At 39.4% G+C, this 23,904-nt stretch overlaps 1 protein-coding gene across 1 annotated transcript in view; it reads right to left on the reverse strand.

Annotated features, from left to right (window-relative positions):
• The window catches only part of LOC134669701 (SKI family transcriptional corepressor 2), a 33,368-nt gene extending 17,246 nt beyond the window's left edge, over positions 1–16,122 (reverse strand). The window contains exons 1-7 of the mRNA XM_063527381.1: positions 16,033–16,122; positions 15,085–15,310; positions 14,339–14,480; positions 13,508–13,762; positions 12,793–12,959; positions 12,013–12,133; positions 11,280–11,454 (exon numbers count right to left, since the gene is read on the reverse strand). Coding sequence (XP_063383451.1) covers positions 11,280–11,454; positions 12,013–12,133; positions 12,793–12,959; positions 13,508–13,762; positions 14,339–14,480; positions 15,085–15,310; positions 16,033–16,122 — 1,176 coding nt within the window. The remainder of the gene's footprint in view (positions 1–11,279; positions 11,455–12,012; positions 12,134–12,792; positions 12,960–13,507; positions 13,763–14,338; positions 14,481–15,084; positions 15,311–16,032) is intronic.
• Positions 16,123–23,904: the final 7,782 nt, after the last annotated feature.

The raw sequence follows: 23,904 nt of genomic DNA on the forward strand, positions 1-23,904 counted from the left end.
GTTAGTTTTTAGGATTTTCGCCTTGTCCTTATCGCACTAGTTTTAGGAGTCGCTTCCGTTAGCGTTTACCTAAAATATTTAAAACACAGCTCCTGTTTCGTCTTAATAATCACAGTAACAGGGTGTTTTTACGTAGCAAATTAGTTTTTCAGTTTTCTCCAAATATGCCTCAGGAACCGAGTACTATCAGCTGTATAAATATCTGCAACTAATAAGGTAGCGCCTTATATAAACTAGAGTCTGTGTGGAAAGAGTCGTAGAATGTATGAGCTTCCTTACATTTCACGACTCTTCTCTTTCCGCACAGACTCTTTCCTATAGGCATACTTATGAACACATGCCGAAACAAATGCAATTTTGTTTGGTGAAATAAATAATTGGTATTCAGAATAATATGGAATTTGAGGTCTTTATAGTAAATGTATTAGGCTTCTGAGAGGCAACAGCTTGATTAGTTAGTTAATCTTAATATGTATTGCTTATATAATAACTATGTATATCCGCTTTGTGCTGTGAAATTTTCAGAGAATGAAACCCTTAGGTATGTATAGATTTCAAGGTATAATTCGCGCAACTAAGTACAGATGTAGTGTAGGTAGAGAGTAACGGCTCGATTCGGGAAATGAATAAGACATGCACTAGATATGAAATAGTAAAGATATGTGACGTTCCAAAGCAAAAGGTACCTTATGGCGGCTGGCGCCGCGATTCGGGAAATTAATTAGAGATTCACTAGATATGAAATAGTAAAGTTATGTGACGTTCCACGACAAAAGGTACCTTATGGCGGCGGGCGCTTACGTCGCATAGCGCCACAATAATATTGGAGCGACGTTAATAATCGTAAGCGCCAACCGCCATAAGGTACCTTTATCCGTGCGACGTCACATATCTTTACTATATCGTATCTAGTTAATCTCTAATTCACTTTTCGTATCGCGCCGTAATCCTTTCCCATCTTATTTTCACGGAAATGTTCGTATCTGTAATGCTACTTCAGTCAATTTCAGTACAAAACGGTATTCACTACCCATATAACCATTCCAGTCGCAGAATCATCAAAGTGGTAACTAAATGTCAGATGTGTCGTAACAGAGTCCACACAATGTGTCTAGAATTGTTTCGAAACAAAGTGTCGTCGCCGTGTGTACACTTTTCCGTAACAAGGTGTCGACACATTTGTGTGCACTTTGCGTGCGGTTTGCGACTAAATCTGACAGCAAATTTGTGACAGCAAATGTCAATATAAAATACCTCTTGAAAACCAAGGTTTGTCAAACTACTATTAGTGTATCGTGTGCTCGTAAGTAATTCTAGTAAGTCATCATGGGCGATGCAAATGATAATAATCGAATAATCGACCAAAACCATATAAACACCCAACACCCGTCAGCCTTTTACAGAAAAGTTTTTAAAGAAATGCAATAAGCTACTTAGGTCAGCCAACGAATGCTCCAAAACGTTGTAGAGGGAAATGCTCGGAACACAATTTTTGACTCTGTAACTTGGTTTGGACAAGTTAGGAGGTGAACATATCAAAAGTCCCCGGCCGTAGCCCTTGAGCGGGGGGAAGAGAGGGGGCTTTGAAGGTCCCATTTTCCGGTTTTTCGATTATATCTCGGAAACTATGCATCTTAGCGACATGGCCACTTATACAAAATGAAAGTTAATTTAATTTGTTACAAGTTTATTCAGTCAATTTTTGGATATGTTGAATAGTTTTTGAGATATCCGCTCTTGAAAGTTTATTTAGGGCTCTCAATTTTATCTTGATATATCTATATCAGTGAAGGTGCTAGGCCGTGTATGGTATCGTTTTCGTTGCTGGGTTGCTGAATCCATTTAAGGTATCACATTGACACCATTCCACAAAATTAAAAAAAATCTTTTTAGGGTTCCGTACCTCAAAAGCAAAAAACGGAATCTTTATAGGATCACTCGTGCGTCTGTATGTCTGTCCGTCTGAATACACAAAATAGTTCTTTACCTATAGATGACAGGAAAACCTATTAGAAATGTGCAGTCAAGCGCGAGTCGGACTTAATGTACGGAACCCTTAATACGCGAGTCCGACTCGCACTTGGCCGGTTTTTTTTAAACTTCTCTTGACGCTTAACCGCTGAACCGATTTCGTTGAAATTTGGTACAGAAATAGTTTGTGTCCCGGAACAGGACATAGGATAGATCTTATAAACAAAATCATCTTTTGAAGATGTGAAAAGTGGCGTGGAAATTTGTACGGGAAATCAATAACCGCTGAACCGATTTATATTAAATTTGGGATGGTCTACATCTTTGATTTAGTTAAAAATGATAAAAAAAAACATGACCTAAACTTAAACAGTATTAACTTCAAGAAGTCAATTCTGAATTCCCCCCTACACCTCATTTCACACCTTTAAAGGATGATTTTTGAGATAACTTATTATGTCCTGTCTCGGGACTCAAAATATATGTGTACTAAATTTAAATTAAAACTGTTCAGCAGTTTAAGCGTGAAGAGGAGTTTAAAAGAAAATAAGTTTATATGTTTTTACTTTGGAATGGTGTCAATGTGATACCATAACTAAATTTGGTACTGCGCATTTATACGAAAACGATACCAAACATGGCCTCGTAGCTTTACTGTTGTAGAAGTCAAAATAAAATTGAGAGCCCTAAATTCTTATTACTTGACCAAACTTGTGTAGAAGTACAAGGACAAGGAAAAATAAAAGTCTTCGGCAGGAATATAAGACACAAATATAATTTTTTTTTTGCGTTACTATTTTAATCATCAAATATGTATAAACATACCTTGATTATATTATTCTAGTGAGATCCTCAAAGATAAACAAAAACATTTACTTAAAAAAATACACACGCTAGACAGAGAAGCATGGCGTTCCTTAGTGTCAGAGGCCAAGATCCACTTCGGGTCGCTGCGCCACGGCAGTAAGTAAGTAAGTAAAAAAATACAAGGTCGAAATGTCACGGAACTTGTGAGAGTAATATGTGAAAAATAAAAACTTTTATGAGAAAAAAATCTGGACACAATTTAAGAAGCATCCAATTACGTCGAGGAATCATCTGTATTTTTGCTTGTTTCATTACCTCCTCGCTTCTTTTTTTGTCCTTTGTATTCTGTAGCAATTTGTTAGATCTGAAAATAAAGATAACTTGCGTCGTCACGGATGTCGATTTATAGGTTTTAGGGAGTGCAGAATTCGAAAACGATGATCATTTTATAATCCAAGATCGCGGCTACGTATTTTGTCATAAAAGTCGTCATGAATATCGTTTTAGAGGTTTTAGGAAGTGCCGATTTCGAAAATGATGACCAGTTTGGAATCCAAGATGTGTGCCGTGCACTTTGTCATAAAAGTCGTCATGGATATCGTTTTATAGGTTTTAGGGAGTGCAGAATTCGAAAATGATGACCATTTTGGATTCCAAGATGTCTGCCGTGCACTTTGTCATATAAGCCGTCATAGATGTTGATTTATAGGTGTTAGGAAGAGCAGATTTCGAAAATGATGACCATGACCAACAAAACGACCATGTCGACTTTTAACATAATGCATGGCCGCCATGTTGGATTCCAAAATAGTTATTATTTTCGAAATCTGTGCTCCCTAAAACCTATAAAACGACACCCATGACAACTTTTATGACATAGTGCATGGCCGCCATTTTGGATTCCAAAATGGTCATCATTTTCGAAATCAGGGCCCCCTAAAACCTATAAAACGACACCCATGACAACTTTTATGACATAGTGCATGGCCGCCATTTTGGATTCCAAAATGGCCATCATTTTCGAAATCTGCGTCCCCTAAAACCTATAAAACGACATCCATGACGACTTTTATGACATACTGCATGGCCGCCATCTTGGAATCCAAAATGGTCATCATTTTTGAAATCTGCGCCTCCTAAAACCTATAAAACGACACCCATGACGACTTTTATGGCATAGTGCATGGCCGCCGTTTTGGATTCCAAAATGGTCATCATTTTCAAAATTGGGGCCCCCCAAAACCTATAAAACGACATCCATGACGACTTTTATGACATAGTGCATGGCGCCATTTTGGATTACAAAATGGTCATCATTTTCTAAATCGGGGCCCCCTAAAACCCATAAAACGACATCCATGACGACTTTTATGACATAGTGCATGGCCGCCATTTTGGAATCGAAAATGGTTATCATTTTCGAAATCTGCGCCCCCCAAAACCTATAAAACGACACCCATAACGACTTTTATGACATAGTGCATGGCCGCCATTCTGGATTCCAAAATGGTCATCATTTTCGAAAGCGGGGCCCCCTTAAACCTATAAAACGACATCCATGACGACTTTTATGACATAGTGCATGGCCGCCATCTTGGAAACCAAAATGGTCATCGTTTTCGAAATCTGCGCCCCCTAAAACCTATAAAACGACACCCATGACGACTTTTATGATATAGTGCATGGCCACCATTTCGGAATCGAAAATGTTCATCATTTTCTAAATCTGCGCCCCCCAAAACCTATAAAACGACACCCATGACGACTTTTATGACATAGTGCATGGCCGCCATTTTGGATTTCAAAATGGTCATCATTTTCTAAATCGGGGCCCCCTAAAACCTACAAAACGACATCCATGACGACTTTTATGATATAGTGCATGGCCGCCATCTTGGAATCCAAAATGGTCATCATTTTCGAAATCGGCACTCTCTAAAACCTATAAATCGACACCCATCTCGACTTTTATGACAAAGTGTTTGGCTACCATCTGCATGCAAGACATCTCTATTATTTTTACGTACAAAAAAGGCCCCCTGTCAACTTCCAACCGAGATTTAATCGATAATTTATTCGATTAATGTTCAGATTAATTCAATTTCAATTTATGTTAGGTCGACTAAACTAATCGTGATTAAAATTTGAGGATTAACTTTTTTTATTCCATTAATTAGTCGAATAAACAGTTAATCTATTAAGTCCCATCTCTGGCCACGGCATTTTTACACTTTGAGAATATCTGAAAACAAATGAACACAAGGAGCCATTTTGCAAATCCAGTAACTTTGTTATTACTTTTGACAGCGCGTGTCATGTGTGTACACAGAGTCGACACAAAGTCGAAACATTTGCGACTACTTTGTGACTGCAATATTTCTCAGCCTTAAACCATATTTATACATCATAATTAACAAGTTTCGTAGTATGTAAAGCGTTATTTCTGTTATTTAAGTATAGTATACGCATCGAAGTACTAAAAATGCACCAAATAATATATTTATGAACACAGGCACTGAGAAGTAAACAATTTCATTTCCGGCTAAACTAAAACAATTTGGTGGCGCGTTGATTATATTACACTTAGTTTATCAAATCACTCGAGCAGTTTAATTCCCCATAATAATTTAAGTCCTATTGTAATATAAATGCAAACAATATATAATTGCGTCTTGTAATCCGTTTTAGAGATGGCGTATTAATGTCACTTATTTTTATTTAACTATTTTTCCATCTGACAGTTTCCATTTGACAGGAACAAAATGAACGAATGAACGAATGATTTTGGCATAAAGTAGTCGCAAACTAGTAACAATGTGTGCACACGGCGACCACACTTTATGTCACTTTGTGTCATGTGTCGACCCTTCCCCATTTCTGGTAACTGTGTCGACACGGCGACGACTCTGCGACTGGAATTGTGACCGAAACAGACGGTGTCGACACAAGATGTGTCTACACCGCGTCGTAACGGCGACTGGAAATGGTTGTATGGGTACAGCTGTAGGTATCCATTTATACTATCGATCTACCGATTCTACCGTCATAAGTAGAGATGCAACGGATAGTTGTTTGGCCGGATACCGGATACCGGATATTCGGTCAGTCCATCGGCCGAATATTTGGTATCCGGCCGCCGAATATTCAGCCTGTGGAACTATACCTACATTTCGGTTTTTCAGCTGCGCATTGTGCAGGTTTTCGGCTCGATTCTGAAAATGTATTAGATCTCTACTAGACCTCAGCAAGTTACGATATGGATAATTTAAAGATATTTGTAAGATAGATATGTCAAATTTGACGTTTCCGCGATTCTGGAGGCCCTCTTGAACGATTTCGACAAGTTATGACTTAGATATCCAAGTCATATCTAGTCGATATCTAATGTAAATCTAGTTGATCTCTATATCCTTTCTAGATCTTGTGATTATCTCGTTTCCCGAATACGCGTGTACGACCTGTTTCGTAGTGAACGTTCGCGTAGACTCATTTCTAGGTTCGAAATGAGTGCGCGGTGCGCGTGCAAGTGAGTGGAATGTTTAAATTGTTTTAAAGTAATAAATGTGTACCTACGATTATGACCGTGAGTGTTTCTTATTTCAATTTTATTAACTCGAAATCAAGCAATGTTAGGCCACTATTCGGTATCCGGCCGGATGTTAAAATAATGAATGAATGAATGAACACCTTCAATAATGGCCGGACAGGCCGGATACCGGATAGTAACCGAATATTCGGTACATCTCTAGCAGTGTTGGCCGAAACGTTAATGCAATTGAACATTCTTGACCAATAACCAGTAGAAAGTGAACCGTCAACTCTAACCGTCCGTTACCGTTTACGGTTCAATGTGTACTAGTTAATGGTCAATTGCAATTAACGTTCGGCCAACACTGATCTCTAGTCAAGTCTAGTCATAAGTGCATCAAACCATGCCTACGAAACTAACAGTTGTCTACCTATTTCATTCATTTTATACAAATACTTTTAAATAGATGAACGCAAACGTAATCGGAGACTTGGAGTAGTTACGGATTAGGGTTGTCGACGGTGTTAATTCTGAATAGTGGTGGATCAACAAGCGGCAGCCCTGCACGCGCGCTGTTCAAACTGAGGCGAGGCTATGCTCAATCTTCTAAATTGAAACATCGGGTTACTTGTGTAGCTTTAGCCCGAGATATTGCTGGATTTATTAAAATAAAAACAAGATACATACAGTATTACTAAAAGAAATTAATAACTAGATTAAATCTAAAATAGGCCCTTGAGGCATTGTACCAACGATGTTGGCGGCATTTCCTCGCTATATCGCAATGCTGATAGTGCGAGGTAGCCGCCAGCTCTTTGGTTACCACTCACCAGTTACGTCAACCAGACGCTTCGCGATTTCAATAAAATTGCATTAAAATAAATGCACTGTCGAGTTCACAAACATCTTCACAAGCCTACGATCCACAAATATACCGGGTGTGGCCTGTAATATGAGCAAAAAATTAAATTGTAGGCTGTACTCCTCATACTGACCAACATCTGTTCAGTGACTTTTAAAAATAACATATTGTGGTTTGATTTTTAATACACTTTAAAGTTTATTCTAAGACGCAATGTATTGCGAATTTTGTTATGTTTAAGGCGTGACAAGCAACGTCAATCACAATGATATGGCGTGGCGATGGCGTCCATTGAAGATAATATTTATTTCGTATGAAAAATAGGGAGTCTAAATAGGTACTTCATAATTTTTAAAAGTTGTTGAACAAAAGTTTCACCGTTTGAGGAGTACAATCTAGTTATGTTTTAATTATTTGCTCGTGTTACAGGCCACACCCGGTATATGAGCCAGGGATCGAGACGACAAATGTCTCACGACACGTTGCTGGGACTCACTCGACATGTCTGGCGACATCGTATTGTAAGGCGCGCAATATCACCCGACGTGCCTAACGACTGTTTAACCCAAACCTACTTAGAGTCAGACCGAGAAAAGTCTGCAGCGATTTTGAAAGCAAGTGTCATTTTAAAACGTTAAACGTTAAATTATAACGTGTAAATAACACTTGCACTGCGAGGGCTATCAAAATCGCTGCAGAATTTTCTTGGTCTAACTCTAGCAATAACAGACAACTTGATTATTATTTTCGCCAAAGAAATTTGATTTAATAATGTGTGGAAATCCCACTTAATTAAACGTAACTTGTGCAGGCATGTGCCCTAAATGAGTATTTATTATACCTTTATTTCGCAGTAAAATTAGTGTAAACTCACCAGCACCCGCCCTTTGAAGGGATTAGGCGGAGGGCTCTCCGCGCGCGTTAATTACGAGCCGTTCATTAGCGCTCCTCCTACTGGTAACTAACTCATTGACACATAATATCGATTATATCGCGTTACCATGAGCCGCACAAATCGGCTGTATATTAATTTTGAAACCATCCGACTATTTATACCAATCGTTATTGGTACAAATTGTACAATTAGGTACACTAACAAATTGTCCATTTTTGGACTCGTTTTTTTACGATCATGCGCCCGGGCATAATCGTATCGCGCCTTAAAAAGGTAATGTCCATTATTAGTTAGATGGGACCTATAATAACATATAGTATCCATTAGAGTTTACAACTTCGAATGCCGCTTTGGATTACAAACTCATAAAACATCTACCAAGAGGTTTGCTATTTCCACAGTTCTAAACAGCAGAAAATCGGACCATATAGAACTGTAATTTTGTCTGACTCCAAAGACATTTCATCGTCAATGATATGCCCATGATATGCCACAATAATCCCGTGACCGAAAAGTAATTGCCGAAATAATTCTCAAGTATTCAAACAGCAGACGTAAAGAAGCGTACAGAAACAGGTACACGAGCCAAATCCGCGCCAATTAAAAAAATAATTCCTTTCAGACTCAAGGCCGGGAATAATCCCCATCGACCGTCCTTACTTAATACTCCGTCAATAGCGTCAGGTAAACAAAGAATTCGGTCGCAAAAACTCCCGATCCCCAATTAATTGGAATCGGGAACTAAATTAAACATTTTCTCTCTTATTTAAAACCGAAATGAACTCCAGTAATTACTCAGTTTACGACGTGCAAAGCCGGCGGCCATTTTGTTTCGCTCGGGGGATTCCCGGACGCGGCGCGAACTCAAATGGCTGTGTTGCCAGCCGAATTGAATTAATCAACGCATTAATTACCTAAGTTTGGCCATTCGGATTGGAAAAAATGTACGTGAGTCTGATTCTGAATGGGAATGCTGTAGCTGAACTTTCTTTTATGGGAATGATCTAGATTTCTCTGCTTTTAAAATGGTTGCGTGACCATGAAAATAAATAAACCATTTTCAAGATTATTGTTTCCGATCTTGCACATTAAAGTTAGGTTTACGTTTTCCCTGTAGGCATACCCGAATTTTAAAGCTATTATTGCTATTACGATAAAATTTACCGACGAACTTACGAAAAAATATTATAGACGGATAGGTAAAGCAGTTATATTTACAGCGTTCTTTAAAAAAAAAATACTTTATGATTTTCATAATCACTCTAGGCATAGGGGCGCTGGCGCTACTAGAGTTAGACCAAGAAAAGTTTGCAGCGATTTTGATAGCCCACGCAGTGCAAGTGTTATTTATACCTACGTCATAATTTCATAGAAGTTTGACGATTAAAATAACACTTGCATGGGCTATGAAAATCGCTGCAGACTTTTCTTGGTCTACCTCTAGCTAAGTTGTACAAGTGTTATCCTTTAAGCTACGGGTGCTACGCTGCTGGACATCTACGTGCTACGTTCGTAGAGGCGTAGCGGCATGGCAAATAGTCATGAACTTTCAGTTAGAGTCTGTTCGGAAAGAGAAAAGTCGTGGAAGTTTTTGGGGCCCATACATCCCACGACTCTTCTCTTTCCGCACAGACTATAATCATTCTGTAGAATTTTATAGGTACCTAAATCTAAATTTGATGACATCTGATAATAACTTACTCATTTATGTCAAACTTCCATTAGCGCTCTGCAGACAAAGTGTGTTAACTACGGAGATAGGTATATTTTGCGCACGAACTCTGAAGATTTTTAGGCTAAGAAGCAGAAGTGAGCGCTGCGTAGGGGGTCAATGACGCAGTCCATCCGTAGATATGTCACTGGTCACCTCGGGGTCCAGAAATGTCACTGTTGGCTGCTGACAGGTCATATCCATAACAGTTCCAGCCGGCGTATTATGGATGGCTTTATCCATCTTTATCCACGTTATAAAATAACTGTCACTTTTTAACACCGTGGGATAGAAAGTGACGGACACCGTTTTATCACGCTGTCACGTAGACAAAAACGACCATCATGTCCGTACAGAACAATAAATTATAGACAGAATCGAGCTCACGGTCCGTGAGCAGCTAGAATCAGACTGCTTAGGTATACATGTATTTTACACAATGTCGACCATCCTTCATTACTACACCTTATAAAACAAAGTCCCCCGCCGCGTCTGTCTGTTTGTGTGTATGTTCGCGATAAACTCAAAAACTACTGAACGGATTTTCATGAGGTTTTCACCTATCGATAGAGTGATTCTTGAGGAAGGTTTGTCTGCATTGCGAAATAGGGGGGTCGCTAGTAAATTATAAAATGCAGCAGCAATTTATATATCACCAATAGACAATATCCAACCACGTACACCACAATCCAGTCGCTCATTTCCAACTGCATCTCTCAATCAATGGTACCGCAGTAAAAAACCTAATCACGCGATTACAGCGCGAGGTGATTGCGAACGCTCCGAACTTTTTAAATTGGATCGGTCTGGCTCGGTTGCCCCCGAATGGCTCGCTGGCTGGAGCTTTAAGCTCAATACTTGGCTATTAAATTGCATCTTTGAGAAACGTTTACGTAAGTTGAGAGAGCTTTTGGAAGGAAGTTTGGAGTGATTGGGATTCTTTTATGTTGGGTTAATGCGGTTTATTATATTTGGGGTAGTTGTAATTTGAGGTCCCGGGTACATGATAATACTTGTATATAACCCATGTAATTATTGCCTATAAGTATTTACATAGTATATACCCGTGCTTACCTTACTGGCGTCGAATGGCAAAGCAAACCAACGAAGAGGTTTTACGTATAGTAGGTATTAGGAAACAGGAGGAGTTTGTTAAAAGAAGAAAGATGCTTAGGCACCTGATAGACACGACGAGTTTATAAAAAAAACATCATAGAAGGGAAAGATGAAGCAAAAAGGAAGAAAGGAAGACCAAGGAGAGCGTACATGAACAAATAAAGGAAAATATGAACTTCGTGTCATATCAGGCTGTCGAAGAGAAGGCGAAAACCGCCAAATTTCTCCGCCGACAAGAGTTAGTACACTCAAATATATGTTAATGACCTAAATCTACGATAGAACTGCTACATTACCCTAGTTTGCCTGCCCTAACGCCATCAAGAGAAGACGTTTTTATGCAGTTTATTCTAAAAACTGGTTCTGAAGATTGTTGACAGAAACTTACCACATCTCGCTGGTCTTCCTCGGTGGTCTCGATGTCCACGCTTTCATCGCTGTCGCGTTCGCTGCTACGAGGCGAGCGGTGCGGTGAGCGGTGAGGTGAGCAGTGAGGCGAGCGGTGCGGTGAGCGGTGAGGTGATCGCGGGGAGCGAGCTCTCGCTGGTGACGCTAGAGGCGACCTGGGTAAAACTTATGGACATAAAACTACAATAGTAAAACGCGTCACTCCTTCAAAGTTTTAGTCAGTTTAGACTAACGCTGTACCTACCGACTACTCAACAATAGTCCGAGGCTGAAATTATGCCTTTCACCCGAGTTAAACACTCTACTTTTTATTTCGAATACGAGGAAAGTAAAATGCATGTGTTTATATAAAAACATAACATAACATAATATTATTTTAATTTAATATGGATCATCTGTTATCTGCAATAAAGAATTGAATATGAATATGAATATAACTAAGTATAATTTTTTATAGTATTTTTTGATGGTATTTTCAATTAACAATTTAGGCAAAAGTATCGTTATTTATGGAATGGGGAGTAAAATATCAGATTGAAAATTGTATAACAAATCCATTTATACCCAAATTTCAATACCTTATCGTAAAAAAAAATCGTACTTGGAATCTAAAATGCTCTAGTGCAGAAACGTATCATTTTCTGCACACCTTTTAGAACAACAATGACCCTCTTTCAGAGCATGAGTAATTAAGAATGTATAGAATAGTATACCTGTTCGGTGACAACGGTGACCTTGAAGACATGCCGGGTGACGGTGGTGACTCGCGCCGCACGGGCCGGAACGCGCGCGGCTCCTCAAGAGACCCCACGCTGCTTAATGCTGTCAATGCTCCTACACATAACAAAAAGATAGGTAAAACAAAACGGAATTTTAACTAAAGGTTTTCCATAAAATATCAAATCATTGTACCTCAGATCTGGAACTAGGTAAGTACCTGATACTTATATTATGATTGCTGTAAGCATGAGGCCGGAGACTGGACACGTCGCCGATCGCACGTAGAGCGGCCAGCGGCAAATTAAGGCCATGCATACATTGTCCCTTGTGCATACGTTTTGAGAATGGAGGAGCTAAGAGGGCATACCTGGGACGCCCGGTATGGCGGAGGCCGATCGGACGTCCCAGGTACCGCTGGGGCGACGCGGTTGAAGCGGACTTGCGCGATCTCCATGCCGATAACTGGCGGGAGATGGTACAGGATCGAGACAACTGGCGTGTACTCGTGTCGGAGGCCAAGACTCATTTTGGGTCGTTGCGCCATTAAGTAAGTATACATTGTCCTCGGCTAAATGTATGAGCGGTCTCGCTACGTCGACAGCCACGTATACATCCAGTTCACGGCCTCATAGAATAAGGAGCTCAGACGACAACTTTACCCCTTAACAGTGTACACAACTCTTGAAAACAGAAGATGAGATGGCAGCTAGAGACCATAGCCGCTTCGTAACCACTTTTGGCCTGCGGATCTACACTTGTCTGTCACCACATACCTGGCGACCACAACGTTGGCTTCAGCCAGGGTAGAGCGTAAGGCAACGGCAGCCGCGCACCCCACACGTAGTCTGCCAGACGTGGCACGGGCGCGTGCGCCGGTGGACTCGTCGCGGCGCGCTTCGCCTCGCCGGCCTCCGCCTCCGGCCTGCGAATCGACACTCGTCTGTGGCACATTAAAGCTGAACTTTTTGGTGAGATTAAAGTAAGACTTAACTACAGCCACCCTGGCAAGAGCTGAATGAAAGCAAGTGTTTTTTTACTATAGGAAGTTTGTTTAAGGACAAATTGCAACCTAAGCATTTGAAACAAGACACCGAATTTATTATTATTATTTATTATTTGTGAAGCAGGCAGGCAGTTGAAATAACTGATAATGCCTGTATCTAGAGCCATCAATCGAGTTTTCAGTGTTGAGTAGAGTTTGCATTGTGCTTGTCTAGTTTATTCTTAAATTCATTGACACTTTGGGCCGATACTACGAAAATTTTAAATTAATATAAATGTAACAGAAGTGGACTAAACCGAAAATCGGAATGCGCCTTGCGTTGGAGACGTTGGTGGAGTCATCAAAGCTCAGTCACCTGTGAGCGCGAGAACACACACTACCTACTCGAACTACGAGTAACACATTGAACAAACAATTTAAAATCAATTCACCGTCTCGCTATGATTGTCAATTGAAGGCATTCGTTACTGAAAATCCTTATTTACCTAGCAGCGGACAGCATCCTCTTCCTCGTCCCACCATTAAACATGGCCTTGACGTCCTCCCAAGCGTGCACGACCTCATCTGGCGGGGACCCGCTCAGCTTCATGTGGCGGCGCCACGAGTTGAAGTTCGCCGCATCGGGCTGCACGTACTTGTCGCCGGGGCCGACCCGGTGAGAGTGGAAGATGAACTTGTTGGGGGAGAAGAACAGCCCGCAGTATGCGCACTTGATGCATTTTGCGCGAGATGAATTGTACCTGCCACGGAATTTGATATTCACGTACCTATGTATTTTGTGTTTTTCGGCGTACAAGACCGTACGCCTAAGGACGAAACAATATCCAAGAATGTTGGATATTCAGATGCGCCACGACAGTACTCGTATCTAGGCCGTGAGAAAGAATAAAGGATGACTCACGTTAGACCGGGCCGTGTCCGGGCCGGAGCTCTCGGCGCATCGTTTTCTGTCATGTCATAGAAAAGTAAGCTCCGGAAGCTCCGGCCCAGACACGGCCCGGTCTAACATGAGTCACGCTTAACCATGCCTTTCAAATTATTACAGTTTACCTGTTAGAAAAAAGACGAGATACCGTCGCAGCCTTCGAGCAACACCGGCTTCCGACACATCGGAAGTCGCAGCGCTTCTGTACACAGGGAAGTGTTATAAATACAAGAAATTTCGTACGTTATGTGACAACTGAACACAGCGGCGTAGCGAGAACTAATCTAGCCGTGAGCGAAGTCACATCTGCGAGGTCCGTTTTCGTCCGTCCGTTAGCGAAAGAACAAAACAATGTAATTACTCTAATTAGGAATATCTTGTAAATAAGTACCTAGCAGGCAAAAAGGCGCCCCGGCAGCCCCAGGCGCACTCGTGGTGAACGGCGAAGGCGAAGTCGTCTGGGAGCCGCGGCGGAGCATTGTCGCCTAGGAACGACTTACACAACCTCTCGGCCTCTCGCCGCGTTATCATACCTATGGATAAAATAAATCGTAGCATTACATAATATGTTAATTAGGTAGCATTTAGCATATGGGTATGACAAAATAACACGCGGAATAAGTATATGTGTAGGTAGGTACTGTATGGGCTTCATGGCGAGCGAGCGTATAGTGGCGCGTTTGTCGGGGCAAATGCAGCTTTGTTGTTGCTTCGAACTTCCAAGAGATTTGGGCAGCATGCTTGCATATATTTAATAACATTTTGATAACATAATAAAAACACTAAAAACTAAAAAATAAAAAAATTACCTAAGTCGTAGTCGCTCGGTAGGGCGCCCAGAAGGCGGGCCGCATTGCCCCGCTGGATGGTAATGCTGATCCGTTGGGCAAAGTATTGGCCAACCCTCTGGTCACCGTATATGTTTTTAGTGTTCCGTATAAAACTTTGTTCACGGAACACTTACGGGATCACTTCGGTATTGCAAATTAGTTAATTTAAACATGACGTACGCCGCGCCGCTTGCTTCGGTGGTGCCGTCTGTTTACACGCTTGGGCTCAAGGATGAGGTACGAGATTTTGTTTCTCGTACAACAAGAGTGCCAGACCTGTGCCAATCTACATAAAACTGTAACTGACCACAGCGTCGCGAGGACACGGGCATAGCACCAGCCCGCCGTAGTATCTCCAGCTGTACCGGTGTGCACTGCACGCATGTAATCCCCAGCGCTACCCGCCGGTTGTGGATCTCATTGTAGGAGAACTGCTTCAGAAGTGTGTTGGAGATCTGGGCCAGGCAGAGCCGCTCCACGCCCTCGATCACCAGCGACACGATCGGGACCCCGTATAGAAGCACCGTTGACACCTAGAAAGAAGGTTTTATACAGTCGAACGTTATACTCTGTGTCTTTAGGTATTTAAATAATAGTAAACAAATAATTTGTACATTTTCCGGTAGTTAATAACATTTATTGGTTAACCAAGCAAATACAAAACCGCCTGGATCTGTCACTGAATAGTCTGACTTTAACCTACATTCATGTAATGTTTTCATCTACCCTCAACTGGCTTAAGAAGTTAGAGGGTAGATTTGGTTTACTTTTATTTAAATACCTAAAGATACAGACTATAGAGTCGCTTCGTTTTTGTTTTACTCCTGGTTGATTTTAGCGAGTTGGATTTGGCAAGGCGAAGTTGTAGATTTACGTACGTGAGAAGAATGTTTTGTGTTAAATTCATACACAACGACAATGATGATCTTGAACTCGTACCTTGTATTATATTGCCGTCTCCTTTCAAGCAGGTAGGTATATTATACAGGTATATACTTATTGCTTATTCTACAGAAAAGAACAAAGTAAGTATATGAGTCGCACTCGCAATCGCACAAACGGCAACACTGTTAACTGTCTATCAGTAGAATCGGCATGGGAAGAGCTACGAAAAGTAACGTGACTATTTCCATATATTGTTTAAGTTTTGATTGGCGTTTTCTATCAACGATTGTTATCTTGACTAGCCCCCCAGGAGATGAAGTTTTCGGATATCTCACGTCGCCTGAAACTGTGTCGCTGGTGAGAAGCTTACTTGGTTGGGTTTGCTGTTGAGCTGCATGGCCTTGTGGTCGCGTGGCTTAAGGGTCTCCCGCGGAGACAAGGCCAGATTTGTTGCCTCCATCCTTTAAAAAACATCAAATAAAAAAAAAACTTTAGTTTTCCTAATTATTCCCAAAGTTAACATACAGGTTTTGCCAACTAAGCCAGAAGACAGGAAACAATAGAGACATATGATGAATTAAATATGATGAATATGATGTTTTAGAAAGTTACTTCAAATTAACAAATAACTATTGTCTGCTCCTTTTCAATAAAGCTATTTGATCGAATTTCATCCAAGGCACAAATAGGTTAAGTTACCTCTTATTACTTGAAAATAAATAAGTACATGTAGGTACTTAAATAGATATAAAACAAACCTATTGGGTAGCCAAATACCTTACCTATCTACCTTACCTGTGGTAAGGTAGGTGTAATAGACTAAAGTTTTTATACAATTCTATTTCCAAGATAGGTATGTATGTCTACGAGTAGGTATGTCCAAATAATCTAATATGTAGCTGCATTATTAATTGCACAATGGTTTAATGCTGCGCACACAACGGAAAAAATAGAAACCAGGCAATAACACTAACATCCCATTATTTCCGAAAAACATGTCATTATTCCGAAAACGACATCAATTTGCAACTATTGCGAATAAAGGAGCACATTAGAGTAAAATGACTTCATTTACCGTTGCCGGTCAATAAAACTGCACAGTGGTTCGGAACAAAGCGATTGTTTCCTACACAAATGGGGAGTGCGTGTGAATTTACTGTATCGAATATCAATTGGCTGCAGGGGCGGGCGTGGGCGCGGATGTTATTTTGGACGAGATATTCGCCTTCATACAACCATTATAAGTTGAAATCAAGGTATGAGCAACTGTACGTAATTGGGGACTACTGTTTCGTTGGTTAAGACCAAAAAAGTGCTCGCTAAGTTATAAGAACAGCCATAGGTTGAGCTTGTTCCACCAGTTTTAATCTGTTTTGAACGTGTATTTTCAATTAATTTGTGATATATATTTGGCAAAAAAAATGGTTTACGTACGCAGCGCAATGTTTCAATTGATGTTTTTTTTTGTCTAATGAATAGTTGAATTGATTTTGTCTAGCTTTTGAAACGGTTGGCTGATCTTAATTCTAATAAAATGTATGTACACCTGAAAAGGTAAAGTCTCAGTGTAACGAATGTGTAATTGTATTTTCGACCTGCAATGTAACCTGATTCTTATATACAATAAAAACTTTGAACTTTGAAAATAATTTATTTGATTTTATTCAACACATTGGAAATATAGAATGGCTTTGAGGTATAACGGCTAATAATTCTCGAAATACTTTCGACACTTACTTTTCTTGAACAATTAGCTTATTTTCTGTTACAATATAATAGATACAAATAACATAGACATTGAGTCAAGTGGCAATAATAACAAACAAAAACTTATTATATCATTTTCCCCATTGTTATCAACCTCTTGTAACTCTAAAGAGCATCAAAACAATAATTTAAGTGTAACAAAACATGCCAAGGATCCAGTTTAAAGTGATAAATCACCACTCAGCCCTAATGTCAAAAATCAACATAGGGTTGGCAGATCGGGCCGCGGCGACGGGCCATTATGGGTGCGATTAGTCAATTTGTGCCACCCCTGAACAGTGGGCAAATAATTGATTGAGTCAAACGACGTTATGGGGTAACGATTGCATATGTTACACGCTGTGGGCGACACTAGATAACATTTTTTTTGTGTGTGTAATCAATAAAGTATAGTACTTTTTTCCTAAACAGGTAAAACGTTTTTTTTAATCTACGTATTTTTAAAGGAACCTTTATCAAATGGGACATGTCGGCTCCGTTGGGCCTCTACATTACCTACATCACACACACATTACATTACATCGCGAAACGCCTACTAAGCCGTAGCACATTTTACAGTCGCCATCAGATATATCGGCGCGACCAAGGTGCTCATAAATATCTGAACACGCCTCTATTGTCAAGGCGTTAGAGTTAGAGTGCACGTTCAAAGCTTGTAAAATAAAATTCAAAAGTATTTAAAAGTAATAACTTTTCTTTAATTTTAATAATAAATCTTCCGTGAGACACAGACATATTAAATATCTTATGAACGACAACTCGACGTCTTGTTTTTCGACTTAAAATACGTGAGTGACCCTTTCTTAAGATATTTAACTTTTCTTTAAGATATTAGTTACAGAGAGTAGTTAAAACCTACTATTTAAAGACCTCTAGTAAAAATGTTGGTTGATTTTAGCTGATAAATACAGAAAAGTTCAATAGTTAAATATCAACAAATCTGACAAGTTGGCAAAAAAGTAAACAAGTTCACCAGAAATAAAACAGTACGAACGCACGATGATTTAATACAGTCCACATATTTTTAGGGTTCCGTACCCAAAGGGTAAAACGGGACCCTATTACTAAGACTTCGCTGTCCGTCCGTCCGTCCGTCCGTCCGTCTGTCACCAGGCTGTATCTCACGAACCGTGATAGATAGACAGTTGAAATTTTCACAGATGATGTATTTCTGTTGCCGCTATAACAACAAATACTAAAAACAGAATAAAATAAAGATTTAAATGGGGCTCCCATACAACAAACGTGATTTTTGACTAAAGTTAAGGAACGTCGGGAGTGGTCAGTACTTGGATGGGTGACCGTTTTTTTTTTTGCTTTTTTTTTGTTTTTTTTTGCATTATGGTACGGAACCCTTCGTGCGCGAGTCCGACTCGCACTTGCCCGGTTTTTTAAATACGAATTCGTTCCGACCCTCCACCGCCCCACGAAATCAATGCAATCAAAAAATTGCCCAAACAGTAACAGATAGCATTAGTCTGAGGGGCACATGTGCACAGTGGGCCATATGGGCGATATAGCGGTCATAATTACCAGTATCTCCCATACACGGGAAAAACACAGTAACTTTGTACGTAACTTGTAGGGTGATACTACTTTTTGAATTCAAGCGCAGTATGGCATTATGATAGCGAATTTCTTTGTAATTCTGTCTGCAGTTGGCCCGTGAAATTGTAAATAAGATTAATATGGTGATGACGTGATTTTTATTATGGGAAGGTTTAGGTAAGGAATATGAATATTTTTATTTATTATTTGGTATAGTTTTTGATATTTTACAAAATTCATTGTTTGTCTTTCTCGAAATAGTTTTATTAATTGTACTCATCATACCGACCACAAGTCTTCATCGTCTTAAATATATATTTTTTAAATGAGCACGCCATGAAAGCGCAAATGTTGAAAATAAACAAATTAATAAAATAAAATAAAAAAAACACAAGGTGCAAGCGTTTATAGAAATCCAATGAAGAAAAATCATGTATGATTTTGGTTTTTATGTTTTTGGTTATAATTTCATGTAGTAAATAAATATTATAATTATAATACCTACAATGTGTTCAACAAACTATTTTATGTTGTTGAACGTTACCCTATTTCCCGAACCCAGTAAAAAGAAGCTGTAACCACATCATCGTGTAAAGACACGCACCAGTACCCCATCGCATCTCTTACAAAGTACCCTCGATCGACAAGTAGCCATCTTATTCCTAAATGACGTAAATCAGTATAGAATTCATAGAGAGTTATGACCTTTTGTCAGTAACGGTGATGTAAGCTTCGGTCCACACGCATTGACAACATGTTGTGCATTTCTGCGGATAATCCGGCCGGGGACACTTGAGCGTCTGTTGAGTAGGGTGACCAAGCGGTGATTCGATTATTTGAAATTCGTTACAGAAATCCATAGGAACCAACTATCGGATGGATGCTAAAGTCTATTTCAATAGAACTTGCTAACTATGTAAACAAACCGCCATATTGAAATTGTCTCTGAATGATCAATTTACTAATAGTGATGGGCAAGACTCCTACTTACTGCTTTACTAATGTCAAACCATATCGAATAATAAAATACCAAAAGTAAAAAACAAGTAGTTACTTATTTTTAATTTGTTTAATCACGATCAGAAGACAAGAGTACTTAAGAATGATGTATTGATGTATTTTATAACCGCGGCGGTAGGTACAGAACGTGGGTTGGGTAGTGTGTAGCGGGTTTATATTACTAACTTTAGTCACAACACTACCCATCATAGACAATTGTACAATTTAAAAGAAACAAAACCGCCATTCCATCAGGTCCTAATAACCTAACTTATGAAACCATTTTAAACTTTTAATTAAATATCCAAGATACAGTTACATATTTATGTATTTTACGGAACGGACCGTTTCAATAGTGTATATGTGTATGGTTTCAATGGTAATTGATGTGGTGGTGTGAAAATTCAAAGAGAAACAGTGATAAAACAAAATTACGTTGTTTGTTTACATAGTTAGCAAGTTCTATTGAAACAGACTTTATGTACTTGTACATATACAAGTTTTGTAGCGAAACATTCTGCTATTACATATTATTATTGCATTTTGTCATGTGTGTATGTGAAAATGCTTCACAAAACTGGCAATATCTACGGACAAATTTTTTCCTTTTTAAATTGATAGTTCTCGTGATTCTGAGTACAAATAACTTCTGAGTTTTTTAAAGTTAATATGTACTTGTAGTGTATTAAACTTTTTTTTAAATGCCCAAATATCTCAAAAAAATCAAAGTAAAATTTATATTAAATGAAAATATGAACATTGTGAAAATGCCAAGAATAAAAAAATATGAAAATTGATTTTTAAAGAATATCCGCAAATTATGAAAGCAGTATACACCCCAGCTAAATCTGGTACAAGCGCTCCTCCGAGACCGGGGTTCAGTCCACACTTGTCTCGATTGCGCGGACCCCGACCCACTGTGCGTGGACCCTCGTGTTATGGGCCCAAAACTTTAATTGAATCTCGATTTAACTATGGATTAACTTTAAGAATGATTTAGGAAAGTCGTTTTTTTGCGGCGTTCATTGGACCTACGAAATTTATTATTTCGCAAAAAATGTGTCTAAAAAGATGTGCATAACAGTATTTTATGGGGTGGTATAATATCGTATGTATCTATTAGTAGCTGGCCATTTTTAGAACTTGATCGTCATTACTGGCTTACCTTATTTTCAGGCATTTGAGTAGGTACTTCTTCTGCAGCTTATGAAGAAAAGTAATGCTTGTGAAGTAAGTAATGTAGTAAGTAATGTGTATTAGGTCCGGTTTGCCCGCGAAAATTTGACGCAATGCCTCTGTACCCCTAGTGTAAATTTCATTCGATAGCGTGCAATGACGTACGCGTTTGTTAAGTGTCATTTTGTATGGGATTTTGGGATTTTGAGTTTCCAAAACGTCCCGATTGACGCGCTGTTCAAGATCCCATACAAAAATAGTCATAACGCAAACGCGAATGCTCGTCACTCTATCGAAAGAAATTTATGAATTATGAAACTATGAATTATAACACTAGGGTTTCTGGTAGGTACCTAAACTTTCTTTTCGTCTACCAATTTGAAAATGTGAACGTGATACGTGAGACGTGATCGGATAAAAGAACATAATATATTTAACTAGGAAAGTCGGTTCCACCCGCACGCACGTTGTCATTTATATTTAAAAACCGACAAGTACAGTCGCCATCAGATATATCGGAGCGGCCATGGTGTTCACAATATCTGAACGCGTATTCTATCGCCTTAATAATAGAGATATACTCGTATATGGTCAGATATTTTAGAATGCCTTGGCCGCTCTGTTCTGACGGTGACTGTACATAATATTATCATCATTAGTTTATTTTATTCATTCACATTCAAAATTTAAAAAACAAATCCCAGCAATTGATTTTCCACAGTCAAGCGATAACCTACCGACTGCGCCAATTACAAGCAGCTGGGACCAATGTGTTTTAACTCATATTAATTTAAGGGTTCCGGGAAGGTGCAATCAAACTGATGCATTTGATCACTATGGACGTGCTGAGCAAAACAAAGTCATATGATGTGCTTTTTTTTTTTGAGAAATTCGTGTTGTTTCAAAAAAAGCGGGCTTAGTTGGCTATAATGACGGTAAATGTAATACTTGGTGTATGACGTTGAATTTTTTTATTACCGAGTCATTTAGCCATTTTATTGATAAATTTTAGCAATAGTACCATATATACAGACTTGTACGTAATTACGTATAGACATTTACAGTAGGTACAGTCGACGTTACAGTTATTACTTATTTTACGTTACTTGCACCTGACTCCTTTGCAATAAGGCGAAAAATGGAAACATATCTTAGACGTCGACTGCACTAATGACCTTTTTTTAAAATGACAGCCAAATCTACCTGAATGCCCCGTCCCCGGCATACTCGTATATAAAATCAACACGCTAAACGCCCCATAAATAATCATTACAATCCCAATTCAAAGACTTAAACAAGCTCTTTGCAAAATTAATCGTCCCCGCCCGTTATTTACTCACTTTGCGCGCTTAATCGACTCGACGCGGAATTCTAACTCGAAAAATTAATTTTGATTCGATATTAGTTTAATATTTCTCTCAGCATCTCGCCACACATAGATCTAAGATAGTGTAACACATATAGTATAGTGATGATCCTTTGCAGGGCATAATTATAAAATTTGTACCGTCATTTACAAGGAAAAAGTAGGAGAAATATTATTTTGCCGTGATTTTTTGCTTAGGGCAAATCGCCGCAAAAAAGGAAACAAAATCGTGTCAGACATTTTTTTCCAATCGATTTCACCTTTATTGTACAATACAAGAAATAACTAACGACTACCAGTCAGTGGAAATTTATCCTAACCGGAATACCTTAAATTGATCATATAAATATTTTTGTTACAATTTATATTTCCATGCGGAAGATGCACTACGAGTACAAATGTAATGCATAATTATTTTCCATCGTATTTTCACGGAAACGTACGAACGCTAACGTACAGCTAGTACGAACGTTGTGCTATTTTAGTCAGTCTTGGTACAAAGGTTAAAGGATGACTCACGTTAGACCGGGCCGGAGCTTCCGGCGCTTACTTTTCTATGACATGCCAGGTGATTACATCATGCTTTCCATAGAAAACGAAGCTCCGGAAGCTCCGGCCCGGCCACGGCCCGGTCTAACGTGAGTCAACCTTAACTGAAGTAGCATGACCAACGAACGTTTCCGAGAAAATGGAAAACAATAAAGCACTACATCTGCAATATCAACTCCATATCAAATCAAGATTGTAAAAATTGGAATACCGTTCCCGAGCCGAGTCGGCGAAGACGGGTTAATTCACGATTAATATTTAATGGACGAGCAGGCGAGGCCGTCTAACTCGAGTGTTGACTTTACGAATAAAAGCTATTGTGTATTTAATAAATGAGAGCTCAATTAATTGTGACGTGCTTAATTGATTTTCGCTAAAGGTTAATAATTAATGAGCGTTAACTACCTAAGAGTATTTGGATATATCTTTTACGTCAGTTCATTTATTTACAGTGGTACTAAATTAATAACTAGTTTAAATCTAAAATAGGCCCTTTAGGCATTGTACCAAGTATGATGGCGGCATTTCCTCGCTGTATCGCAATACTGATGCGTTGTGTGATGTAGCCGCCAGCTCTTCGATCACCAGTTACGTCAACCAGACCAGACCTAGTGTTTCAACTCCAAAAGGTAATTTTTTTTTTCCTTCCCATTCTTAATTTCCACGACTCCCGATTTGGTGCTTCCTCCGGCCAGAGTTCAGGAAGCTGTCCAGGTCATTTCGCCATCTCCGTTTGGGCCTACCGTGGCCACGTCCCTCTACTCTACCGGCATCTCTCCGGATGCATGCGGTAGACGTGACCGGCCCAGTCCCATTTAAGCCTAGCGGTTTTCTCGC

The sequence above is a fragment of the Cydia fagiglandana genome, chromosome 12 (assembly GCF_963556715.1).
Source record: "Cydia fagiglandana chromosome 12, ilCydFagi1.1, whole genome shotgun sequence".
In the NCBI taxonomy this organism is placed as follows: Eukaryota; Metazoa; Arthropoda; class Insecta; order Lepidoptera; family Tortricidae; genus Cydia; species Cydia fagiglandana.